Source organism: Euprymna scolopes, chromosome 30 (assembly GCF_053919585.1).
Source record: "Euprymna scolopes isolate OS-2025 chromosome 30, ASM5391958v1, whole genome shotgun sequence".
NCBI classification, from domain to species: Eukaryota; Metazoa; Mollusca; class Cephalopoda; order Sepiida; family Sepiolidae; genus Euprymna; species Euprymna scolopes.
This window is the reverse complement of record NC_136511.1, coordinates 64,648,570-64,672,995: the sequence shown is the minus strand read 5'-3', so window position 1 is coordinate 64,672,995 and position 24,426 is coordinate 64,648,570. Positions and strand designations below refer to the sequence as shown.

General features: G+C 36.2%; 1 protein-coding gene across 1 annotated transcript in view; it reads left to right on the top strand.

The window, feature by feature from the left end:
* LOC145254518 (arylacetamide deacetylase-like) overlaps window positions 1-24,190 on the top strand; it is a 36,994-nt gene extending 12,804 nt beyond the window's left edge. Inside the window, exons 4-7 of the mRNA XM_080113045.1 lie at window positions 3,344-3,476; window positions 10,145-10,208; window positions 12,824-13,037; window positions 19,425-24,190. Of these exons, the coding sequence (XP_079969171.1) occupies window positions 3,344-3,476; window positions 10,145-10,208; window positions 12,824-13,037; window positions 19,425-19,988 (975 nt within the window). The 3' untranslated portion in view covers window positions 19,989-24,190. The remainder of the gene's footprint in view (window positions 1-3,343; window positions 3,477-10,144; window positions 10,209-12,823; window positions 13,038-19,424) is intronic.
* Window positions 24,191-24,426: the final 236 nt, after the last annotated feature.

The window sequence follows — 24,426 nt, the reverse complement described above, 5'->3', positions numbered from 1 at the left end:
TTCCAGAGAACACCACAGGCTGTTCTCAAGAAGAGATCCTTTATAACCTGTGTGAAAAGCTCCTTATGAGCCAATAATAATTTGTTTCTACATCCATGTCCATCTAAACTTATACCTATATATAAGTTTAGGTGGACACAACATTAATCATCTTAAGTATGCAGACGACACTGTATTAATAACAAAACCTGAAGAGACCCTCCAACACATACTGGATACTGTGATGGAAGCATGTCAAAGTAAAGGACTTGCTTTAAACATCTCAAAAACGGTAAGCAGGACAGTGTCCAAGAATATCCAAGCTCCATCATGCAAACTACAATGTCGCGATGTACCAGTTAAACAAGTTGATACATTCAAATATCTGGGATATTGGATCGCATTTGATGGAAGGTGCACGACTGAAATACAAAGTCGCATAGCCGCAGCCAAAGTCACCTTCAAGATATTGTCAAATAGACACCAAATTCAGAATACTCCAAACGTATGTATTGTCTGTTCTATTGTACGGTTGTGAGTGTTGGACAATCACCAACACCACTAGAGGCAACTGAAACATGGTTCCTGAGGAGAATTTTGAAGATATCCTTGACAGAAAAGAAAACAAACCAAGAGGTATTAGAAATGGCAAACACAGAAAGGTCTCTAATTACGAAAAAGACAAATGAGATTCATGGGTCATGTCTACAGAAAAAGCGGAATAGAACAGATTAGCTTGACAGAAAAGATCATGGGTAGAAGAAGCAGAGAACAACAGTGAGAAACATACATTGACAGTCTCAATACCTGGGAAATATAAAAAATGATGAGCAACAATGAATTCATGAAGGCTTCAAGAGAGAGAGAGAAAGAGAGAGAGAGAGAGAGAGAGAGAGAGAGAGAGAGAGATGGAGAGCCATAGCCATCAATGCCTGTGCCAGGCAGGGCACCATGTGATGATGATGATGATGATGACATTCATGTCCCATAGGAGGAAGCAGAAATAGAAATAAAATCCTGTGGGACATGAATGTACAAATGGATAAACCCAGCCAAGCAAGGAGATCAGATGCCATAATCGTTAACAAGAAGGAAAAATCCTGCCAGATTGTAGATTTTGCCATTCCGTCAGTCCACAGGGTGAACATTAAGGAGACAAAGAAGCAAAGCAAATACACAGAACTGGCCAAACAGCTGAAAGGGATATGAAACATGAAGAAAGTTAAGATGACACCAATAATTGTAGAAGTAGTAGGAATAATCCCAAAAAACTTCAAAAGAAGAATGGGAGAAATTGGAATCAAGAGGAAGGCTGAGAAGATACAATGGATAGCAATAATGAAAACGGCTGAAATGTAAAGGAAAATCCTTGAGTGTATGCACTCATCCATATGAGATACAAATGTTATATAAAAACTGCAACAAACATAAAACAAAAGAAGAACAACACAAGAATCAAGAAAACTGAAACTGTATAATTGTAAGTTAACTCTTCCCGAATAATAATTTTGTAGTGTCATCAAATAGTCGTAAAAGATCAAGGAGGCTGGAAAAATCGAGGAGAAAAAGCACTAAGCAGACCTCCACTGAATGAGTACAAAGAGGACCAAGACCAAATCCAAGTCCCAGTGAAAGCCCATGGTTGGTATCAGTGAGAAGTCAATGGTAAACAGCTATTGCAATAACGCAAATTCATTTGTAAAAGTTATCAAAAGAGGTGGAGAGTACTGGAAATCTGGGGAGACTTATTATCACTCAGACTCCAGGGAACACCACAGGTTGTTGGCAGAGAGAAATCTTTGATTATGGCCTGTGTGAAAACTCCTATTGAGTCGTTGTCATTGTCGCCGTCGTCATCGTCAACAACAACAACCACCACCACCACCACCACCACCACCACCACCATCATCATCATCAATTACTAATTTAAATTTTGTACCAGCTTGTCTAAAATCGAAACTATTACTTCAATTAATGTTCATGTAATGTTTTCATAATCACAACTTTTTAATGTGTATGTTAGTTTGATTATTTTTCTTCAAATTTTTGGCGAGGATACTTATTTCTGCATAATAGGTAAGTACATCAAAGAGATTTTACTTGGAATGTGATTTTCACTAGTGACTAATACTATAGATGTACCCAGGCGGGTGGGTGGTGTTTTTTCCGAATCCTGCTTCATGGGACCAATTAGTGTAACCAGGCCGTCTCCCGTTCCTAAACTCAGGGGCTAACCCTAAGTTTCAGTGGCTACACTCTTATCTTCATCTAGTGATGGACCTTTCAAAATATAATCAGATACTTACTTGTAACTCGAACCACCATTCTGATGCTCAGAGCTAATAAAAATCCTAAGTCTGTGTGGCAATAACTTTAACTAGTTGGTTGACTGTTCGTCGTCAGGCGCTATGGTTTGAGTTCTTCTTGTAGGTGTTCTCGTGAATGGCTGGTATGTTGCTTCTCTCAGCTACAGTTCTGTGTTGGATTTAAGGTAGATTTGAAATCAATTGCATTTCAATTCGGCAGGCAATCAACAATTAGGGATAACTTGGAGACCATTTTCTTATAGATGAGAATAATTATTCATGAGATATTTCAGGTACACTTTCTACAAAGGAAACCAGGCTCTTAACGATTTCAATATGCAGGAGTTTTTTCAACTTGGATTCCTTCAGATGATTTCTCAGCCAGAGGAAGAAGACCTTTTCAACTTAGCTCTTTTGGGGATATATCCAGCTCTGGGTGAGAGCCTAAAGCTGAGATGTACTCTTCAATGGCCAGCAAGCAAGTCCTCTCATCTGTCAAACACAATGGTTTTTATGGAACACTAATTCTGACCAACGTCTTTTTGATATTAGCATTTCCTTCTCTGTCGTTCAGAAATTAGCATTTCCCCCTCTATCTCTTCTCTTCTCTTCTCTTAATCCGTATCTCTCTTTAATTCTTTTGTTCCTTTTTCTTTCTTTCTCTCTCTTAGGCCCCTTTTTCTCTTTCCATCTCTTTCCCTTTGTTCTAAAGAAATTTATTCATCAAGTCTCTTGGGAGGTCTGCTCGTGACATGAGATATGTGGTTTATTTTTATGATTACAGCCGACATCTCTAAGTGTATCAAGCCAGACTCCATGGTGCCAAATGTCCACTTTACTTTGTTGAGAAATTACTTTTTTCCTACAATAAAAACATACATATCATTTCTCTGAAGTCTGGGCTCTCTTAAACTTTGTGTCTAACACCCCTCCTACCCTTTAGTCCGTAAGCAAGGTAATTTGATACTGCCTAGCACATGCAACAGCCTGGCATAGAAGCACTCTATTAACTTTAAGAGTCTTGTAAAAACTATTCCTTTTTTATTTTCTGTTGTTAGGTTTCTGAGTTAAAAATATTTAACATTCGTGTCAAAGTGTTTCGTGTCCTAAAGAAGGATGGTTTCACCAAAGAACGCCCTCTTCCAGCAATGGTATACTTTCATGGAGGTGGTTGGACTTGGTTTTCTCCAGGTAAGAACATTTTTTTTTCACCCGTAACTATTGGCGAATTATGAAGAGCAATTAAACTGATAGCTTAAAAAAAAAAAAAAAAATCAATGGGATTTCTAAATAAGTTGTGGTTAGTTTTTTCTTAATTTTCTCAGTAAGGATCGTGTTTGAAGGTTTGCTTCACTTTTCAAACTTTCAATAGTGGTAGCAAAACAATAGTATCTTTTTTTCTGCAACTGACCACGGCCAGACTTTTAACCCTTTAATATTTTGTTTTTTGGGTGCGAAAGGATGATACAGGGTTCAGGACCTTTTTTAAGACTCTGGTTAGTCTCTATCATAGCCATAGTGTCACTTTCAAGGTTTTCACCATAACTTACCTCTTCCTGCCTGGTGTATAAACAGGTTGAGTAACTCTTTTTATCCTGGCTGCTGGACTGCCAGTATGTAGATTTATTTTTATTCATTTTTTATTAGTTTCTCATTGTCCATGGCTTCTTATTTTATACTAGCCTTAGTGTCAGGCGTTGCCCGGGTGTTTGGACGTGTAGGGGAATAAATAAGAGCACCGGATTACCTGTGTAGGGTAAGGAGTGAGGTCCCTTGAGAAAAGAAGAGGAGAGTCCGTACACATGAGGCACGGACGCAAAAAGTTCTTCTCCTAAAAGACAATGTTGGACAGGCAGAGTACAACTCTAGAATACAGTCCTCACTCCTCCCGTAAACCCCACTATTGAAGTGAGTAATCTTTTTACCTTAATGTTCTGAGTTGCAGTGTTGTCATGTTTTCATGTTTGTTAATAAATTCTTGTCGTTTATACTTGTTGTACGTTTAGTAATTATTAAAGCTGGTCGGTAGTTTTGGGACTTGGAAGAACCTAAACCCGTACCAACAGACGTGTGTGCTGAGCAAAAAAATAAAAAAGTGGGTTAGGGTTAGGCAGACAGGCTTGAACAAAGGGGGGGGGGGTTCCGCGTTTTTTAAATACTTTTCTAGGAACCGCTGCTTTACCCCCACCGGGAGGGAGGTGTTACACCCTCAGCCATCTGGCCTCAACCGATATCTGTCAGCGTCAACCAGACGTTGCCCGACTCTCACCACGTAGAAAAGTGCTCAATTGACAGTGAAGAAATAATGGTTTTAGCTAATTTTTCGATATTTGTCGTCTGAAGGGTGGAGCTTCAAAACGATATCAATCTCGTAAAAACCCGTTGCCTCTGTCGAAAGTTTTAGGCAAACATACATACATACATTTAAACAGACAGGTGAGATTTATATTATAGATTAGAAGCTGCCATCTGACCCTGTTTGCAACCTATGAAACATGCAGGCTGGCTTGAGCAGATAGCACACAATGTTTTTTTGATATTTTGTCAAAGTTTACTTCCGATGAAAAGTATACTCATGTCAGAGTCAGACAAACTCGTGTACCGAGAGACCGAAGACACCTGACCTGAGGATAGTGTTTAGTAAGCATTCAGTTTCTTTTTCAATCGTGGTAGATAAGAAATCGATGTGTGAGACGAGACGAACGAGTATAAATAAGCTACCTCTTTTTTTCTTTTCTGGTTCGTTCGGCTGCAGCAGTCATGAATAAAAAATTAATAGTAATGCCTCTGATAAGTGATTTGACCACACACTGACCAATCACTTTGCGAGGCGCATTGACTCCATCTGTTCTCTAAGCAGTTTATTTAGGAATCACGGTCGGTCAGCAGAGAGAACCCAACAAGTATCAAAGAAAGAACTCTCTCTCTCTCTCTCTCTCTCTCTCTCTCTCTCTCTCCTGTACCTGTCCACTGGACACTCCAGTATCGACGATCTTCACCTGAAGATAACTGCTGGTCGAACTTTGACAGCCCAAACTACTTTTAATTCCACCCTTTTCTCACTGTTCAACTTTCTGATGCTGAAATAAACTTTTTGTTGTTTTAATAAAGTTTGCTTGAAGCATTGTTTAATCTATAAATATAAAAGCGAAAATGTATGTATGTTTGTATGTGTGTTCGCTTTTTCTGTATGTCTACAAAAGGCTTCTTTCAGAGAAGCGGTCGCTTGCTTCACAACTTTTTAAAACTTTTTATATCACATATAAATCATAATATCTCACAGTTAACAACGAAGCTCGCCTGTCTATTTAATTTGCTTGATTTCGGGAAGATAAATATTCAACATTTGTCGCTCGCCGCATGTGGGTTAGTCTTTTTCCTGTAATATCTTGGGAAAATAAAAATCCCGCAGTCAAACTTGACCTCACTAACTCATTAAAACGGGCACCTGCCAAATCCAAGTAATTAAATAAATTCAAACGTGTTTCCGTTAGCATGTTGTGGTGGGGCAATGGTTAACGTCGCACGTTTTTTTTTTTTTCACACTTTAATTTACAACTCTGCCTCAACGGTTCGGGTTCGATCCTCATACTTACTTTTTTTTTTTTAACCCTCCCCACACACCTCCAAACACCCAGGCAACGCCGGGTACCCCTCGCTAGTGAGTATATAAAAGAAATTTAGGTTTATAGGAGGCAATACAATGTAACGAATAGACACAAACTGAAGCAAATTAAGTGGAACAAGCTATGCATTTTCACCTTTATTGATTCAATACTTGCATGTGTGTGTGTGTGTATATATATATATATATATATATATATATATATATATATATATATAGATGTTATTTATTTGTTTTTGTTTTGTGATACTTTTGAATGAAATTAAATTATTTACACAAAAGTGCATTTTTACCTAAATGCGAGTTGGGAATAATTTTCCCTTTTACCAATTTGTTAATGGAGAGCGGCATATATATTGTTTTTAAAATATAATTATCCACTGACACATGTTTTGTCGACTCATCAGCGTGGCTGAATCTAGCGAGATTCAAAATCGGGACCCAATAGTTTGAAGTCTAAACCTCTACCACCGAGCTATCTCGCATGACTGCATTTTTGTATAAATAATTGAATTTCAAAAACAAATAAATAACATCTACATAAAACGCAATACATCCAGCAGTCGCATGAGATAGCTCAGGGATAGAGGTTTAGGCTTCTAACTATTGGGTCCTGATTTCGAATCTCGCTAGATTCAGTCATTCTGATGAGTTATAAACTATATATATATATTATTTTTATTCATATAGACAAGTGCTACATACTCGCAAAGCTAAACATATTAATGATTTGGAACAAATTGGTTTATTAAAAAACAACGGTTCCTTGTCAGGCGAGAGAAATAAAGTTTATATCTGTTATTCCGAGCACCTTGTTCTTAAATGAAATATGTGAAACATATTTTTTTTTATTCATAAAAAATGAAATATTAAAACACTAATTTGTAATAATAATAATAAATAATAACAAATAATATTCTTAATGCTAAAGATAATATATATATATATATATATATATATATATATATATATATATATATATAATATTTTACATATAATGTGTTCTTATTTACATTAGTTGGTCAGATAGACCCATCATATACATCTGAAAGTCAAACACAGGCCTGACAGATAAGAAGCAAGGAAATAATGTGGCGAGTCACCTTGTAGCCTGAGGAAAAACACAACCATTTTCAAATCAACACATATGATTCATTGGTGAAATCTTTTCCAGAACAAATTTGACTTCATCATATTTTCCTTTGAGGGTCGTTCATTGATCTAAAGAAACGGATCCAAATAAGTTGTCATTGTGAAGAAGAACACATTTTAAACTTCTTTTGGAACTGTCTATATAATGGCACGGATATTGAGAATAATACTGTTCGACACATCTGGGCTGAGACATCTGCTACTAGTCTTTCGCTCTTAGACAAGGTTTTAAAAAAGAGTCGCCAACCTAACAGCCTCCACACTATCAACCAAACTCCAACCTCTGTCCCATCACCGTAATGTTGCATCGTTGTGCCTATTTTACCAGAATTTTATTGTCACTGCAACATTGTTGTAATATGCTTTGTCATTTTCCTGAGTGAGATATTGCAAGAATTCAATATGGCGTTTTTTTGTAGAAAGTTATGAGAGTTCCAAGCTGAAGTAGATTTTTGTCTTTGAGTCTTGAAGCTAAAAGCTCAGAAGATTTTTTGGAAAGGTTGAGATCTCTAGCTGTGATAGTGAAGAAGGAGGAAAACCGACATCTGAAACAGTCGACAAAACAGGGACGTGTTCTTTTTCAGAACATGGCAATTCCAATTCGGGCAAGCCTTTAAACACTGGAACAGGAATTTCATTGCAGTGTGGAATTGGCCTTATTGCAGACCTGAGGTTTGGATAAACTAATGAATTCCTGTTCTTCCTGTTGATTCCCTTTGTTTTGACTGCACAGAAATAGCAGTCATCGAAACATGTTTTTAGTTGACGCCAGACCATTGTGTAGTGACTTTCTATCCTTTTTTGTCCACTGTTGAAGATGTTCAACACATTGCTTGCATACAATATGGGGTGCCTATGCCTTATCTTGATCACCCGCATTACTTTGAAGTAAGCAAGATAAGACTTTTCCTGTTGGATTGCAACGTATATTCCTTGTAAATATAACAAAACATGTCGCCTAGGAGATGATGTAGCCATGCTTAATTTTTGTTCCCAAAATCTGCAACGAAAGTAAAATAATGCAGCTTAATCATTTCCTGTCTGACTTATAAATGAACTCCTAACATTAAGAAAATAAACTTTGTTTTGACTCAGAAATCAACAAAAACATGCCATAATTGGTAAGCCTATTTACTACTCAGTGTCCACTTCTTATCAACTACATACCTGATTGTATAGCAAATTTAACTTTTACTATAAGGTTTGTGATGTCATAATCAATTAACATACCTCACAATAACAACCTACAATTGTAATTATGAAGCTAGAATGTATACACATAATATACTGTTGTTGCACGCACCTACGCTTCACAGTCAAATAAACTGTTCTAAAAAATAACAACTCTGAAGACTGGTACATAATCGACAGGTAGATTTATTTAAGAAGAAAAAGTAAAAAGGGTAAAGAAATCGAAAGACTTAATAAGTTTGTATAGAAAAGGAACATGAAATGTCATGTTGCATGACAAAATAAACAAACAATAAACTTGAAGAAGAAATGAGTAAAATATACTGTTGATACTGAGGATGGGAGCGAATAAAGAAGAAAGTGGCACCAGTGGCTGCAAAAAGGAAATAATAACCAACTGGAAGAGAAAATTAGGAACGAAGTAACTTTTTAGTTAAGAGTAACTTCAAGGGAGATAATGCGTTCAAAGCAGGGAGGAAGAACATCTAATTTTAAGGTTAAAAAAAGGTATAAATAGCAAATCTCTCAACAACTTGACTTGACAAGAAAAAAAATTTCAGAATCAGCACCTCCAATACTAAGGCACTGCATCGAATTAACTACATTGGAGTTTTATTTTTAAATAAATTAGCTTAGAAACCTTGGGCATCAAAAAATATGTTGGCCAGTGTTCTACACAACTCCTCTCAGATTAGGGGATAAAAATTAATAAACATATGAAAAAAAAAAAGAAAAGAAAAATGACTTGGTAGTGTGGGAGCCTTTCCTAGTCTCACACAAAAACACGCGTTCACATCTCAAGCTATATTGTCATATACATACGCGTGCACGTCCGCACACGTACATATATTCACGTTCGCGTATATGCACTCACATTCACGTGTATACACACACACGCTAACGTACACACATGTACTCACATACGCGCACATGTACGCACATAAGGGCAACGTCACTTCCCCTTTCAAAGGAAATCCACACATGCGCAAAAGACCACCGGAAACAACTATAAAAGCAAGAGACAAGCTGTTTCCAGCCCTTTTCGGACCAGCTCTCGAGCTGAGAGGTTTGGCGAACCAGCTGCCTTCCTTTCGGGAGGCGCGCACTCGCGTGCGTCACATCTCCTGCTACTATGTATGGGGCACGAGTTAACAGACAGTATGTGCACTTTATACGTTTTCTATCTCCATGGACTGGATTGATTTTTTCTCATTTTCTCTCTACACTACAATAGACTTTCCTCCTCACCAGCTAACAGCGAGAGATGCACACCAAACTGGATTGACTTTCTCTCTTTCTCTCTCTACGACAATAGACTTTCCTTCTCACCAGTAAACAGCGAGAGACGAACGCGGACATGAACACGTGTTGTACCCTTTTCTTTCACTTGTTTCTTCATGAAATAAATTCTAGTTCGTTTGATTCAAGTAAACGCGTTGTTCGTTCCTTCCTCAAAGCAATTCATTTTTCCTTTCTCAATTCAATTCATTTTTCCTATTTTGTACGACTGGGGGATATGTATAATATATCAACCAGTCCACTACAATAGCTTGCTCGTCTGAGCATAATGGAAAATCCCAGCCTTCTTATAATCTGGCTTTCTAGAATTATTTTCAATTTATTTGTTCATAGCTTAATTGCTCAGACGGTTGAGCCTTGACTGCTAAATTCAGTCAGAGAATCAATTGGCTCATCTGAGCATAATGAAACGTTCCAGCCTTTATAAATCCACTCACAGAACGAAGATGTCTAATAAATTTGATATGAATGTTAAAATGAGACTTTGTAATCTATTCTACACAACTTCCTTCACATTAAACAATAAGAATTTTAAAAAACATACAAAGAAAAAGAAAAAAATCACTGTATATTCCTGTTTTGACTTTTCCAGATGCATACAGAAATTACTTAACGTCACTAGCCAATAGGACGCAGATCACAATTTTTGCAGTTGAGTAAGTAAATGTTTTATTTGAAACATAATATTATATTCATATTTTATTAGCAGGACCTGTGGAAATTCCACAAGGGACTCATTCATATGTAATATATTGATGTTGGCATTCTGTATATGTTCAGCGTAAATGGCGATACTCTGATATTATTGTACCTATTTACTGTGCCTCCCCACGGGACAGAGTTAGACACCAGGGTCGTTTTTTAATGTGGAGAAAAGGTACAAAAATAAAAATTGTCTCAGTCGTGAAGGATTTCTCCTCCACCGAAAGAGAACAAGAAATAGAAGTGCAGCATCTGAAGAACAGATGGTGTTTATTTGCTCCCCCACTGAGCAAATTAGGCACAAGGCCGTTTTTAATGTGAGGTAAAAACCAGCTCCCCTTAAAGTAGGCAAAAAGGGGGCACTCTGGTTACCAAAAATAATAATTGTCCCAGTATAGAGGGTCTCCCCTCCATTGACCGGCACAAACCATCCTAAGTGCAGCATCTGAAGAACAGATACTACACTTTGATCTTGTCCCGAAGGCCAAGTATTACATCAAAGATATTATATTATTGTATGATATTATTGTAGCTCTTTTGTTAAAACTGCAAAAGAAAGAATTTATCTTAGCTAGCCTAACCATAAGTACGCTTAAATATAATATTTAAATTCTTGCAGATTTCATATATATTATTACAGAGTTAATGTTCTATCATTTTTTATATATTATAAAGTTGGAATTTCAAAAATAAAAAAAAATATATCTATATGACTTGGGTGCATCAGCTTGAATCAAAACCGAAACCAAAGCTTATGAAAAAAATATATGAATAGATATATAACTTGAGTTCCTTCAGCTATAAAAACTTATGAAAAAAAAAAAAAAAAAAAAAAAAAATATATATATATATATATATATATATATATATATATATATATATATAATTTGAGTTCCTTGAGCCATAATCGAAATAGAAACCAAAACTTATGAAGAATTCTTGATAAAATTATTTATAAAAAAAAAATAGATTACTGGAGTGCCATCAGCTATAATTGAAACCAAAACTTATTCTTGATAAAATTATTTATAAAAAGAAAAATAGATGATTTAAGTGCGATCAGCTATAATCGAAACCAAAACCAAAATTTATGAAGAATTCTCGGTAAAATTATTTATTACAAGAAATGGAAGTCTATAACAATAAAATGGCAGTCACTCAGATGTAAGCATAATACACAAAATAAATAACACACATCCTATCCTATTAAAATATAAATATAATTAAATTAAATTGGAAAAAAATCAGTTGTCATATGCTTCTTGTTTGGATATGTAAATATTATACTATGACTGTGTCTGTTTTCCCTTGTTTCATAGATCAAGTTCAGTGTTGAACAACTAGCAGTTTCTCATCAGTCAAGAAAAAAAAACGCGCAACCAAAAAATCGTTTGTTAGAAAAATATAAAACACTCATTTATTCCTTGCTTTGTGTTGTGCACTGCTGTGTTGACAGGAGGATAGTGCTGGAGGTAGATGGATTTCAGGGCCACAGTGATGTGACTCATGCCTTACCATCGCTCTTTGAACCTCTTCTCTCATTTATGTCAACCTGTTCTATTGCAGGTATTTAACCTGGGCAGCTGTAAGATCAACTACTTGACCTATTCATCTCTGGCGACGTCAGTTTTGAAAGGTCTGCACTCATCAGTCGATTACTTTACCCTACAGACTGCTTCTATATGTGTGTGTGTGTGTGTGTATGTGTGTGTGTGTGTGTGCACACAGTCTCTACACGACACAAAGAGACACATTTTTTTTCTTCTTACTTGGAAGGTCATCACTTATCAAAGCACTGAGACCACTCTAGAATCAGGGTTAAATATTAGGCAGATGGTGAGTCCACAAGACCAGTCATGGTGGAGTTTGATCATCTAAGATGACAGCTCAATAGGAATTTATTCACATGAGATTTGAAAAATGCCAGGTTATAGTCAGTCGAGAAGCAGCCATACGGTATTGCATTCCACAGACGGACAATTCTAGGAAAGAAACTTTGCTCATGGAATTTTCATTAAATTAAACTTATTAAAGTTTATTATGTACATGCTTCTAAATGCAGTTATTTATCATTTCTGAATTTTGGGGATGAGGATTCGTTATTCGTATTATTTGGATTCATCGGACTACTGTTTTCATTTTGAGTGCAATTTTCACAACGTTTCGGTCGGTGTAACCTCTGACCTTCATCAGGATCCGTGGCGCAGTGGTTAGAGTATTTGGAAAAATTAGTTGCAAAAAGTGATATTCTCTTGAAGGTTAAAGGTCCAGTCCTCAGTGTGGGCGACTGAAAAATACAATTGTAAATTACTTAGGACCTCTATTCCAGTCATGGCTGACAGAACAAGAGCATGTTACCCCTGTGAAGTAAATAAAGGGTTCCGTTCAAAATTCCGTCCAAATTCCTGAGTTCGACAGAAACATTCCCGAGTTTGACAAGATACACCTGAAGAAGGTCGGAGGTTACATCGACTGGAACGTCGTGAAAATCACACTCAAGATGAGAACAGTAATCCGATGAATCCAAATAATATGAGTAGTTATTTATGTTCAATTTCTTGCGTTGCAGTTACCGCAAAAGTCCGGAACACCCGTTTCCAGCTGCATATCATGATTGCCTGAAAGTGACCAAGTATATTGTGATGAATGCACATACCCTGAACGTGAACTCCTCTTTGCTGATGGTTGCTGGAGATGGAGCTGGAGGAAACCTTGCAGCTGCAGTAGCTCGAAAAATGGCATCTGCGATATTTTTGCAGATACTTATTAACCCGGCACTTCAGGTAATAATGCGCACATATCCCACCTTATTGTTAGCATATTAAGTAAGACCCTTAGTTCAAAGTACAGAAGCTGGATTAAGACGTATTAAAAGTAAGAGGTTAAGGTAATTTGCTTGAAGCATTATTTAGTGTGTATATAAACGTAATTAATAGAAGGCCATACAATGCAGAGGTGTAACGGATCGATACAAACTGAAGCAAATTAAGATACGCATATATATATATATTTCTTTTTATGTTTTTAACATTGCATTATGTTACACCAGTGTTATCTATTAGAAGTTCCATATTGTATGATATTTCAGGAAAATTCCCTTCTTCATATCCCTGTCGGTGGGGCATTAGAATACGCCGACTGCCCCCCTGCAGAGGGTAAAAGTCCCTCAATGGGGGTCCTGGATATGACCTTAAACTATATCCAGTGGTGAGGCCCCAGCTTGTGGGCTTTGGGGAGTGTGGAGCCACCCTTTAATTACCATTTCTCCCAGGTCAACTCTGACCCGGAGTGGTGGTATCTGTTAGGGTCCCAACTATGGGTTAAATAGAAACCGACTTGAAAACAACAAATATATTCTATTAAAAATATTTTTCTTCAAAATTGTAGCAGACACAAATAGACCCCTTTTCTTCTCGCGCATTCGCTTCCTCTGAGTGAGTGATGAGGCGTTAAACTGTCCAATCTGAGGACTTGCACACGAATACAAATTAACCCCTAGGGACCAGACAGCTTCCGGTCCCAGAAGAAAACTCTCTCTTACGCTAACAGCCTTCGTCGGTGCTAGACGTCTGTTCGCTTCGCTGCTCCTACTAAAGGTATTGACGACAGCCGCGGGCTGTAACTACCTCGTAAGGCAGTGGAGACCCGACTCTACTTTCTTCCTTCAGTACGCTTTGCGAATAAACCTTTCCCTTGTTAAGTTGAAGAAGTTGTTTGTCATTGTTCATAGAATTGTGTCATTTTATTTTATTAGGGAAATTCCCTAAAAAATCTTTGGATTCGGCATTAAATAACCCGAAAAGGGTTGATATGCCGTAAAACAAAAACAACCAAACCAAACCAAACCTTCTTCATATATATGTTTGATTTTAGTTCAAACATGCATATGGGGCTGTTGTAAATGTAAGCAGTTTCTCAGTCATTGAAACGGACCTGAAATTAATTTATGTTTATTTTGCTTAAAATTTCTTTAAACCTAATTATGCATGGTCAGTGTTAATATTTTATATTATTTTATGTTTATTTCATTTATTAGGTTTTCGTGTGTTTATAACTTTATTTGCATTTGCATGGTTTTAATTTGATTTTTGTTTATTCGCTGCGTTCTTGCTTAGTTGGTTGGTGTAAATTTAACTATAAAAAAGGCAAGTTTGTTGTAATAATTAAAGGGGGACAATTTGTCATACAATTAATATATACTAAAAATAATATATGTATATAATAAATATATATAATTTATATATGCCTCTCACCATACACATACATGTGTGTGTACATATATATATATATATATATATATATATATATATATATATTGCTATAGGATAACAACACACTGACACAAACAAAAAACAACTATTATAAAAATGCTGTTCATAACAATAAATTAAAAAAAAGAACACTATAAAATAAAATGTAAGTGAAAAACAATGCAGATTAAAACTAGGTCAGTTCTTAACACAAAAAAAAAGCAATCCGATCCCTGCCAAAAAGGACAAAAAAATAGGTGAATTAGAGGTCAAATTACACTTGACTGATAAACATGCGCCTATTGGCTACGATAAGTGGGTGTGTGAATAACAAAGAGTGTGCTTGGATGACTAGCAAACCCAGTATCACGGGAATAAATAAAAAACTGTAGCAACATCGATTTTGTGCAATAGCCTGACAAATTCTCACAAAGATGAAACCTGGAAAATTCTGTGTGACTTAATTGCCATATATATTTTCAAAACTTACTATATATATATATATATATATATATATATAATGATCATCCAGTGATATCTTTAGTTTCATGGAAACATTGGAAACTCAACTCGCAGGGTTAAAGATATTAAATATGATAGGTTCGTCAATCAATGTAATGATAAAACACTCATTATATCGACTGATGGACTAGTCACATTTGATATCTTTAACCCTGCAGGTTGAGTTTCCAACGTTTTCATGAAACTTAAGATACTACTGGATGATCGCTTTATATAATATATATATATATATATATATTTATATGGAAGTGCATTTTTACCTAAATGCGAGTTGGGAATAATTTTCCTTTGACCAGTTTGGTACCCCCAAATGGGGAGCGGCATATGTATTATTTTTAAAATATAATTATCCACTGACACATGTTTCGTCGTTTACGACTCATCAGAGTGGCTGATTCGAAATCGGGACCCCGATTCAATTCATTCGATAAGAATCACTAACAAAAACAAACAAACAACATCTGACAAAAACATGCCCCTTCAAATTTTTCCACGCATCATCGTGGTGGAGGGTCCGTAATGGTATGGGGTGCTTTTTCTTACAGAGGGATGATGGAGCTCCAAGTGGTGCAGGGTCATCAGACAGCAGCTGGTTATGTTAGCATGCTACAAAAAGCATCTTTGATAATGGAGGGTCATCGTTTGTGTGGGGATGGATGGTTATTCCAAAAGAATAATGCTGCAATCCACACTGCAAGACGGACCTTGAGCTTTCTACAAGAAAATGGAGTCCATCTCTTGGGACATCCTGCATGCTCACCAGACTTGAACCCAATTGAAAATGTTTGGGGATGGATAACAAGAGAGATTTATGGAAATGGCAAACAATATTCAACAAAAAATGAACTTCGTGAAGCCATTTTCAGAAACTGGAGCAGGATCCCCGCATCTTAATGGAAACTGTGCGAGCCTTTTTCAAGTCTCACACAAAAACACACATTCACATTTCAAGCTATGTCATATACATACGCGCACACAAACATACGCGCTCACGTCACACATGTACACATATTCACGTTCGCGTACATACACTCACATTCACGTGTATAGACACACACGCTAACGCACACATATGTACTCACACACGCGCAAACGAATGCACACATGGACGACGTCACTTCCGCTTTCTAAGGAATTATACACATGTGCAAATGACCACTGGAAACGAGTATAAAACAAAGAGACAAGCTGTTTCTAACCCTCTTTAGGACCAACTCTCGACCAGAGAGGTTGGGCTAACCAGCCGCCTCCCTTTCAGGAGGTGCACGCTCGCGCGTGGCAACACCCCTGCGACTATGTATGGGGGCACAAGCTAACAGACTGTATGTACACATTCACACTCTTTCTCTCTCTATCTACTACTGGTTCCTGAGAACACCTTCGCGTAGCTGACTACTAACTAATGTCAACTCTCATATCCTCTTCTTTGTCTACACGCTGGACTATCATTCTCATTTCCACTACAACATTCATTTCTCTTCCCACGCGTGAACAAACGATAATGAGATGAACACACATTTCCTTTTCTTGCTACAACACCAGTCATGCAACGAACATTGGTTACATACGCGCGGACATGAACACATGTTATAACTAAAACGTTCATTCTTTCAACAGCAAATAAACGACGTTTATCTTATCCATCAATTGAGTCTTTGTTTCCTTCAATTCCATTCGTTTCATTATTTTCTTGTGGTGGATTGGGGTATTATTATTCTCTGGTCCGCTACAAAACCCTTATTTCTAGCATGCTCCAAAGAAGTCATCAAAAGCAGCGGAGGTAGAACTCATTATTAAGTTTGATTGTTGAATGTTTTCATACACTTTTCATACACCTTTTGTACAATTTAATAGAATTTTTGTCTCTGGTTTGATCATGCGTAAAAAGCCTCATTTAATAAAAATATAAATTTTAAAAATAAATCTTTGAAATGTAGCTTTTTGTTTCCATAATCTTTTAGATTGTAGTATTGGTAACCTTAAGTCAGAAGAGTTTAAAATCTATCCTTGAAAAAAATTTTTTTTTTTTAAAGATTTTTAAGTGGTCTTTAATTTTGGATCAAGTCTGATTAAAAATGACAAACTTTTTCTTTTTTATATTTTCTTAGTTTTCCTAACTCTGTAAGCTAGCTTTTGTCTCTCTAGTCTCAATTGATGGTACTAGAGTCCTGAAAACTACCCCACAGAGTTGAGAAAACAATTAAAAAAATAAATCAGAGAAACTCTGTCGTCTTTAATCAGACTTGCATTTATAACAATTTGCACTATATATATATATATATATATATATATATATATATATATATGTGATTTCGTTCCTTATAGACTCTGAAATGGCTGAACAGATTTTCTTTAAAATTTACATGTTTTTTTTTTTTGGCATGACATGGTCTGTAGATCCAAATCCTTCACGTAACTTTCTTAATGTTTTTTTTCGTTAACTGAAAAGAAGTTTATGTTGCAATATTTTGGACTGGTAATGGGGTAGTTATTTAATTGCCGCCCACATCGGCAATATTTGGCACAAGGCCTGGAAAGTGGGAACCCAGCAGGCTCCTCTAAAGGAGGGGCACTCCTGCAATTTTAAAAATTGCCTGAGTAACCCCGTTGGCATTCCCCGGTCGGGGCGCCTCAGGCAGCAAGCAATAAACTTGCCCCACCGGAAAGCCCGGTGGCAAGACCTGGGAGGGTGGACCTCCTAGGTATTACCCAGGCGGTGTACCTCAGTCCAACAGGTGCTGGGCCGGTTCCCAGTCCCTCACCAGTTGGGCTGAGTGTCAAGTGACGAATCCTTGACATGTACTACCCTGTCTCCCTGCAGCCGAAGCCGCGAGGAGACACATCTCATCACAAATCCAGAGGACTGGTAATGGGGTATGATCCCACACAGTCAGACGATTCTATTTATAAACGATGCTGCTAAGAATTGACGAATCAAATTAATTCACGTTCTGCTACCAATCAATCAGAAACCAGAATTGCTTCATAAATATTAAACCTTTTCTGGAGCAATTTCACATGTTCTTTTCCCGGGTTTCGACACGGTAAGAATATTTTGTTCTGTGGAACTGTCTACTACAAACAAGTCATCTCCCAGGACTTGTGTGTAACAGCGAACCATCTGAAACTGTTCTGAAAGTCAAAATGGCTTACACTTCTAGAGTTTATATAAAATAATTTTATAAAAGAAGCAGTAGAATAACATGTATTTTGGACTAATTTACTGCATGGAGGCATGTGAAGCTTTCTCCCTGGCGATTTCATGGATTTCGATGATAATAAAAATATAGGAGTGTGAAATATTTGTTGATCATCATTCAATCCTGGGTAACGTCGAGTCTCCCTGCTAATCTATATATCTATAAAAGTGAACGTGTCTGTCTGTCTGCCTGTCTGTGTGTCTGTCTGTCTGTGTACATTTCCCTACGCAATAACTCTGTCAATTTTTAGTCTATAGACTCGAAATTTGAAATACCGGGTACTGAGATTTGGGAAAATCGATGTGACGGGTCTCAGTCAGAAATTTGGCTGTTAAGGGGTCAAATTTCAACGATTTGACCTTTAAGAACTCTACCAAACTCCTCCGACAATTTTGGGTCTAGACACTTGAAATTTTAGATATAGGTTCCTTGAACCTGGATCTAACTTAATAAAGTGATTTGAGCCCGAAACAATAAATTTTAAGGGGTCATAATAGGGGTCAAAGTTTTAAAAAATTAACCATTTATTTTGTTTTTTTGCACAGCATACACCTCCAAACACCCGAGCAACGCCGGGCACCCCTGCTAGTATATATATATATAATTTGAGGTTGCTATTTTCCAAAGGTAGGTTAATCAGTGAAATATAACGAGGTTCATATGAGAGTGCTTAATACAGAAGTAGAGCAAGTTAAATTGGTTTTTACATAAGCAGTAGTTTGTTGCTACACAGTCATGAGCATGTTTCGGTCTACTAGTATTTACCAACTAGAGACCTCATCAGGCAACCAGGTTGCCTGATGAGGTCTCTAGTTAGTAAATACTAGTAGACCGAAACATGCTCATCACTGTGTAGCAACAAACTACTACTTATGTAAAAACAAATATATATATATATAAGATCTATTATGTTTAAAAAAAAAAGTTTTTTAGCGATTCTGTTCTATTTAATTGGTTTGCTTACTTAAGCAGTGAAGGAGTTACCCGCCCTTTGTTTATTTGCGGGGGGGGGGTATGTATTTATTATTATTATTATTATTATTATTATTGTTATTATTGTTAATTTTATTTATTAAATATTTTTTAGTTAGTACTTATTAAATATTTTTACATGAATAAAAATTAATAATATATATATAAGTTTTAAAATTACAATTTAATTTTCGTTTAATGTTTTCTTTTTTTTTTTACAAAACAGTCATTAGATTTCCGAACTCCATCATATCTGGACAATTACAGAATACTTGCTGGTATGACATCGTCCGAACGGAACATTCGCCATTGGCAGTTGTATGGTAACCTAACCAGTTTCGACCAATCAACTTTTCTATCAAATCGCCATGTGTTACCAGATACGAAGCAACGCTATTTCCAGTACGTCGACAGCCGGAACCACTTGCCCCAGCATCTGGATGTAACATCACGGGAATCTGACCCCAAGTTTGACATTCGTGTCAACCAGCCGATTGGTCAGTACTGGCAGCATTTACTCTCCGATGACCGTTTCTCACCATCTTTGGCTCACAATGTCACCGGCTTGCCTAATGCCTATGTTGTAACGTCGCAGTTTGATGTTTTAAGGGACGAAGCAATAATGTATGCGGACAGGCTGTTAAAGTCCGATGTGAAGATCCGGTTAAAACACTACCCGGAAGCCTTTCATGGCTTCTTTCTTTTCTCTTCAAGCTGGGTTTTTCAGACAAAAGTTAGTCAACAAGCGTTAAATGATTTAATCACCTTTCTCCAGATGCACATTAAATAATTTGACTAACAAGACTATACTTTTCCTCTAGTCGCATAGTTTTACTTGGCTGGTAGATCCACTCATAACATATTTTTAGAATTATATAAAACTAGTAGATGTACCGGTCGTTGCCTGGTGTTAAGCATAACGTTAAATTCCTTAAAAAAAAAAAATGAAGTAAAAAAAAAAAAAAGAAGCCGAGACATGTACATGCGAGTATTATGTTTTTTCTAAACAGTTCACTTCTTGTAAGTAAATGAAAAAAAAAATACTCGTGCTGAGATCGGAATTAAAACTTAAAGACAGTGAATCAAGTACGATAACCATTAGGCCAGCTTGCCATGAGCTTAAAAAGTATTTTCAAACCTACTTATTCTTAACATGTATGTGAACGATTTGTGCGTGCACAGTCGTGAAATGACAAACAGATAAAAATTCGATATCCGCCCCCCCCCTCCCATGTACCAATTTTTCAATTTCGAACCCTTAGCCGCCCTTTTTTGTCCCGGATGAAAACTGATTAAAAAGTTTTCCACATATCTGAATACTCTATATACCAAATTTCAAGCCTGTAGATCAAAAATTTGTTGAGTATATAGGTTGAGAGTTATCCTCACACACACACACATTCTCACTTTTATAGACAAGTAGGACTACCCATCATTGCCCGATATAAAAGTATAAGATAACTTCTATATCTCTCTCTTCCTCCTCCTCCTCCTCCTCCTCCATTTATGCCCTCCCTGTCCCCACTTCCTCTTTCTTCATCTAGCCCAATTCACTCTCTGGAGTCAATGTAGGAGAAATAACTCTGTAAAAAAAAAAGAAAGTCGGGCAGGGTGGTTTTGTTTTCATAATCCTACTTCATGGGGCCAATTAATGTAATCAGACTGTCTCCAGTCCGTAAATGCAGGTGTTATATTCTTATATTTATCTAGTGATGGATCCTTTAAAATGTAAACAGGCACTTACTTGTCACTGGAACTACAGCTCTGATTTTAAGAGCACACAAAATGCGCATGACACTAAGTCTCTGTGGCAACACTTTTAACTTGTGGGTTGGCTGTCCATCGTCAGATGCTGTGGTTGAGTTCTTCTTGTAATGCTTTAGTGAATGGCTGGTATATCGAACAGTCTGGGTTGATTGTGGCATCAACATTGTAAATAACTGTGTTTTTAAATCAAAGCAATTCAATAAACCATGATAACTCAGAGATCATTTCCTTATAAACAAGAATAATTATTTATAAGATATTTAAGGGTAAACTTTGTGCAAAAGAATTTAAAATTCTTTAGGGTCTTAATGGTTTCAAGATGCAGAATTTTTTCAACTTGGATTCTTTCAGATAGTTTCTCAGTCAAACGAGTAATAGCTTTTCAACTTTGCTCTTTTATAGAGGCTTCCAACTTTTTGGGTGACCAGCGGGCAAGTCCTTTTTTCATCTGAATCAAAAAAAGGTTTCATGAGATTTGAAATCTCTTCCCTTGCTTGGCAGTATCACCATTTCGCCCTCTATTCTCTCTCTCTTAATCAATATCTCTCTTTAATTCTCCTTCCCTTTTTCTTTCTTTCCTCCAAAATCCTTCTCTCTCTGTCTCTCTCTCTCTCTTTAATTCTCCTTCCCTTTCTCTCTCCCTGGAATCTCTTTTCTTTTGTTCTAAAGAAATCTATTCATCAAGTCTTGTGGGAGGTTTGCTCGTGACATAAGACATGTGGTTTACTTCTAAGATTTTTTTGGTCAAGCTAGAATCTGTGTCACCAAAAATATTTATTTTACTTTGTTGAGAAATTTATCTTTCCCAGCAAAAACATATCCTATCTCCACTCTGGGCATATGAGGCATTTTTGGCTAAGTGTCAACACTCCAGACTACACTTAACCCTTAGCCCACAAGCAAAGTAATTTTCTGCTGTCCAGGTGCATGAAAATATTGTTAAATCTTTACATGATAATATTAAAACATGCGTGTACATTTTCACAAAATGTAATGATATAAATGCCCATTTTACTTCTAAATAATGAATCATTCCTTTCTAAATTTGAGATATTATACATCTGGGGCAACACTGATCAAGAAAATATAACCTTTGTAGGTCTTTGATTAGTAGTTTTGCACTTTTAGCTGGACATACAAGCATACACAGAAACAGCTGCCCTTTATGAAATAAATTTATACAAATTATTTATTTTAAAATTACACGTTGATGCACTATATATATATATATTTAAAGAGTAAACAGGAAATAGAATGTTATGACTTATATGGAGTTCTTCGGGACAAGATCAAAGCGTAGTATCTGTTCCGGCAGATACTGCAAGCAAAGATCATATGTGGAGGCGACCCCACATATAAGACCTTGGTCAATGTCGGGGCAACCCTTCATACCAATTGTCACTATCCAGCTCCCCTACTCCCCGAGGAGTTGGTCCCCATTTCCCCATAACTCCTCACTTTAAAAATCGGCCTTGTGCCTAATTTGCTCAGTGGGGGAGCAAATAAATACCTCAAAGTGTAGTATCTATTCCGGCAGATACTGCAAGCAAAGACCATATGTGGGGGAAACCCCACATATAAGACTTTGGTCAATGTAGGGGCAACCCTTCATACCAATTGTCACTATCCAGCTCCCCTACTCCCCGGAGAGTTGGTCCCCATTTCCCCTTCACTCCTCACTTTAAAAATGGAGTTAAATAACAACAAAAACAGAAACTTAGTACTGAGTTTAAATTTGAAGAAGAAGAACACAACAAAGTTTTTCCTGGTGAATTTTGTTGATATCTGAGCACTGATAATGGCTTAACTAAGGAAAATAGAAATATGTATATGATAAACTGATATATATATATATATGTATGTATGTATGTATGTGGGTGGGGGAGATTCATAAACTCCCAACCGGAAGTTTACCCGTCAGATGTCACAGACAAAGTGTGTAAACACGTCACTACGCATAGGCTCGACGCTACCATACAGTCAAAATGAGAAAAATAATAAAAATGGGAGCGGAGCCCAGTAAAAATAAATTTAATAATCAACGTGTCTGTGCACAGCTCATCAGTGCGGCTAGACAGACAACTACCCCAAGCCAGGATTGAAACCCGAGCGCCTGTACGACAGTCAAGGCTCTTAACCATTACGCTAATCGGCAGCCGCTATGCGAGTCATGAATTAACAATGTTTTGACATCGTCCGAAATACCTAAGCTCGATTTGTTTACACAAAGAGCATCGCTTTATACGCTAATGGTAACTCGTGTATCACTTCTCAATATGCTCAACTCAAGATAAGGAGCATTATATAATAATTGTTTTGGCCTATACTAATATATATATATATATATATATATATATATATATATTAGCATATGCCGAAACAACTGCTTTCTCTCATGAACAATAAAATAATTTTTTAATTAATATAATGAGTTCCATGTATTTAGAACAGTTAAAAAATTTCAAAAAGTACATTCATAAGTATATGTTTTCAAACATGGCATAAAACCTACTCTATGACAGATCAAAGTTACAATAATTTTGTTATGGTAATGTTTGAAGATCTATTTATAAGAACATCTAAATAGCTCAGTTCGTAGAACGTCAGACTGTAGATTTCAGGGTTTTGGTTTCGATTTCCGGGCACAAATTCTTTATTTGTTGGAAATTTATTATTTAGTATTGATGCAATATTTTCCATTTCTTAAAGAAGTTAAGATATTTTGATATCGAAATAAAACAAATTCTACAATATATTTCTTATGTTTACAAAAATTGAAATTGACTAACAGACATACAGTTTTAATTTCAGAGTGAGAAAAAAAAAAAAACCAACAAAAAACTCAGCTTTAGTTGTATAAGATAAAAATGAACTGCGCTTACATTTTTTAATGAAATTTTAAGTATTTAATTTTAGTTTTATACAATTTAATTACGATTGAAATAATAAACAAGATGGCGGACCATAATGGATAGCGTTTAAAAACACACACAACCGGAAATGGATTTGATGTGAGGTATTTTGGTTCTTCCTGGATTTTTACCTGTTACATCACTATGCATATTTTTTTGAGAACTTTCTGATTCTCTCATGAGACCGGTTGTTTCCCTGTGAATAAAGCAGATCTGTAAAATGTATCAAAGTTATTATTTTGAAAAAAAAAAAAATTACTAAAATGAATAAAAATCTTGGACTTTGAAATCTAATAAAATTGTAATTTATTTATATATACTTTGTTGTTATATCTTAACAAATATTTCGCTTTTCACCTAAAAGGGATTGGTATGCATAAAGAATAGAAAATATTCACAAAAGTATACATTTTCACAAACACATATATATATATATATATATATATATATATATATATATATATATATATATACTCGAAGTTATCTTCATCAAAATCCAATAATCTGCAATTAATATTACATATGCAGCTAGTAAAAACATTTTAAAAT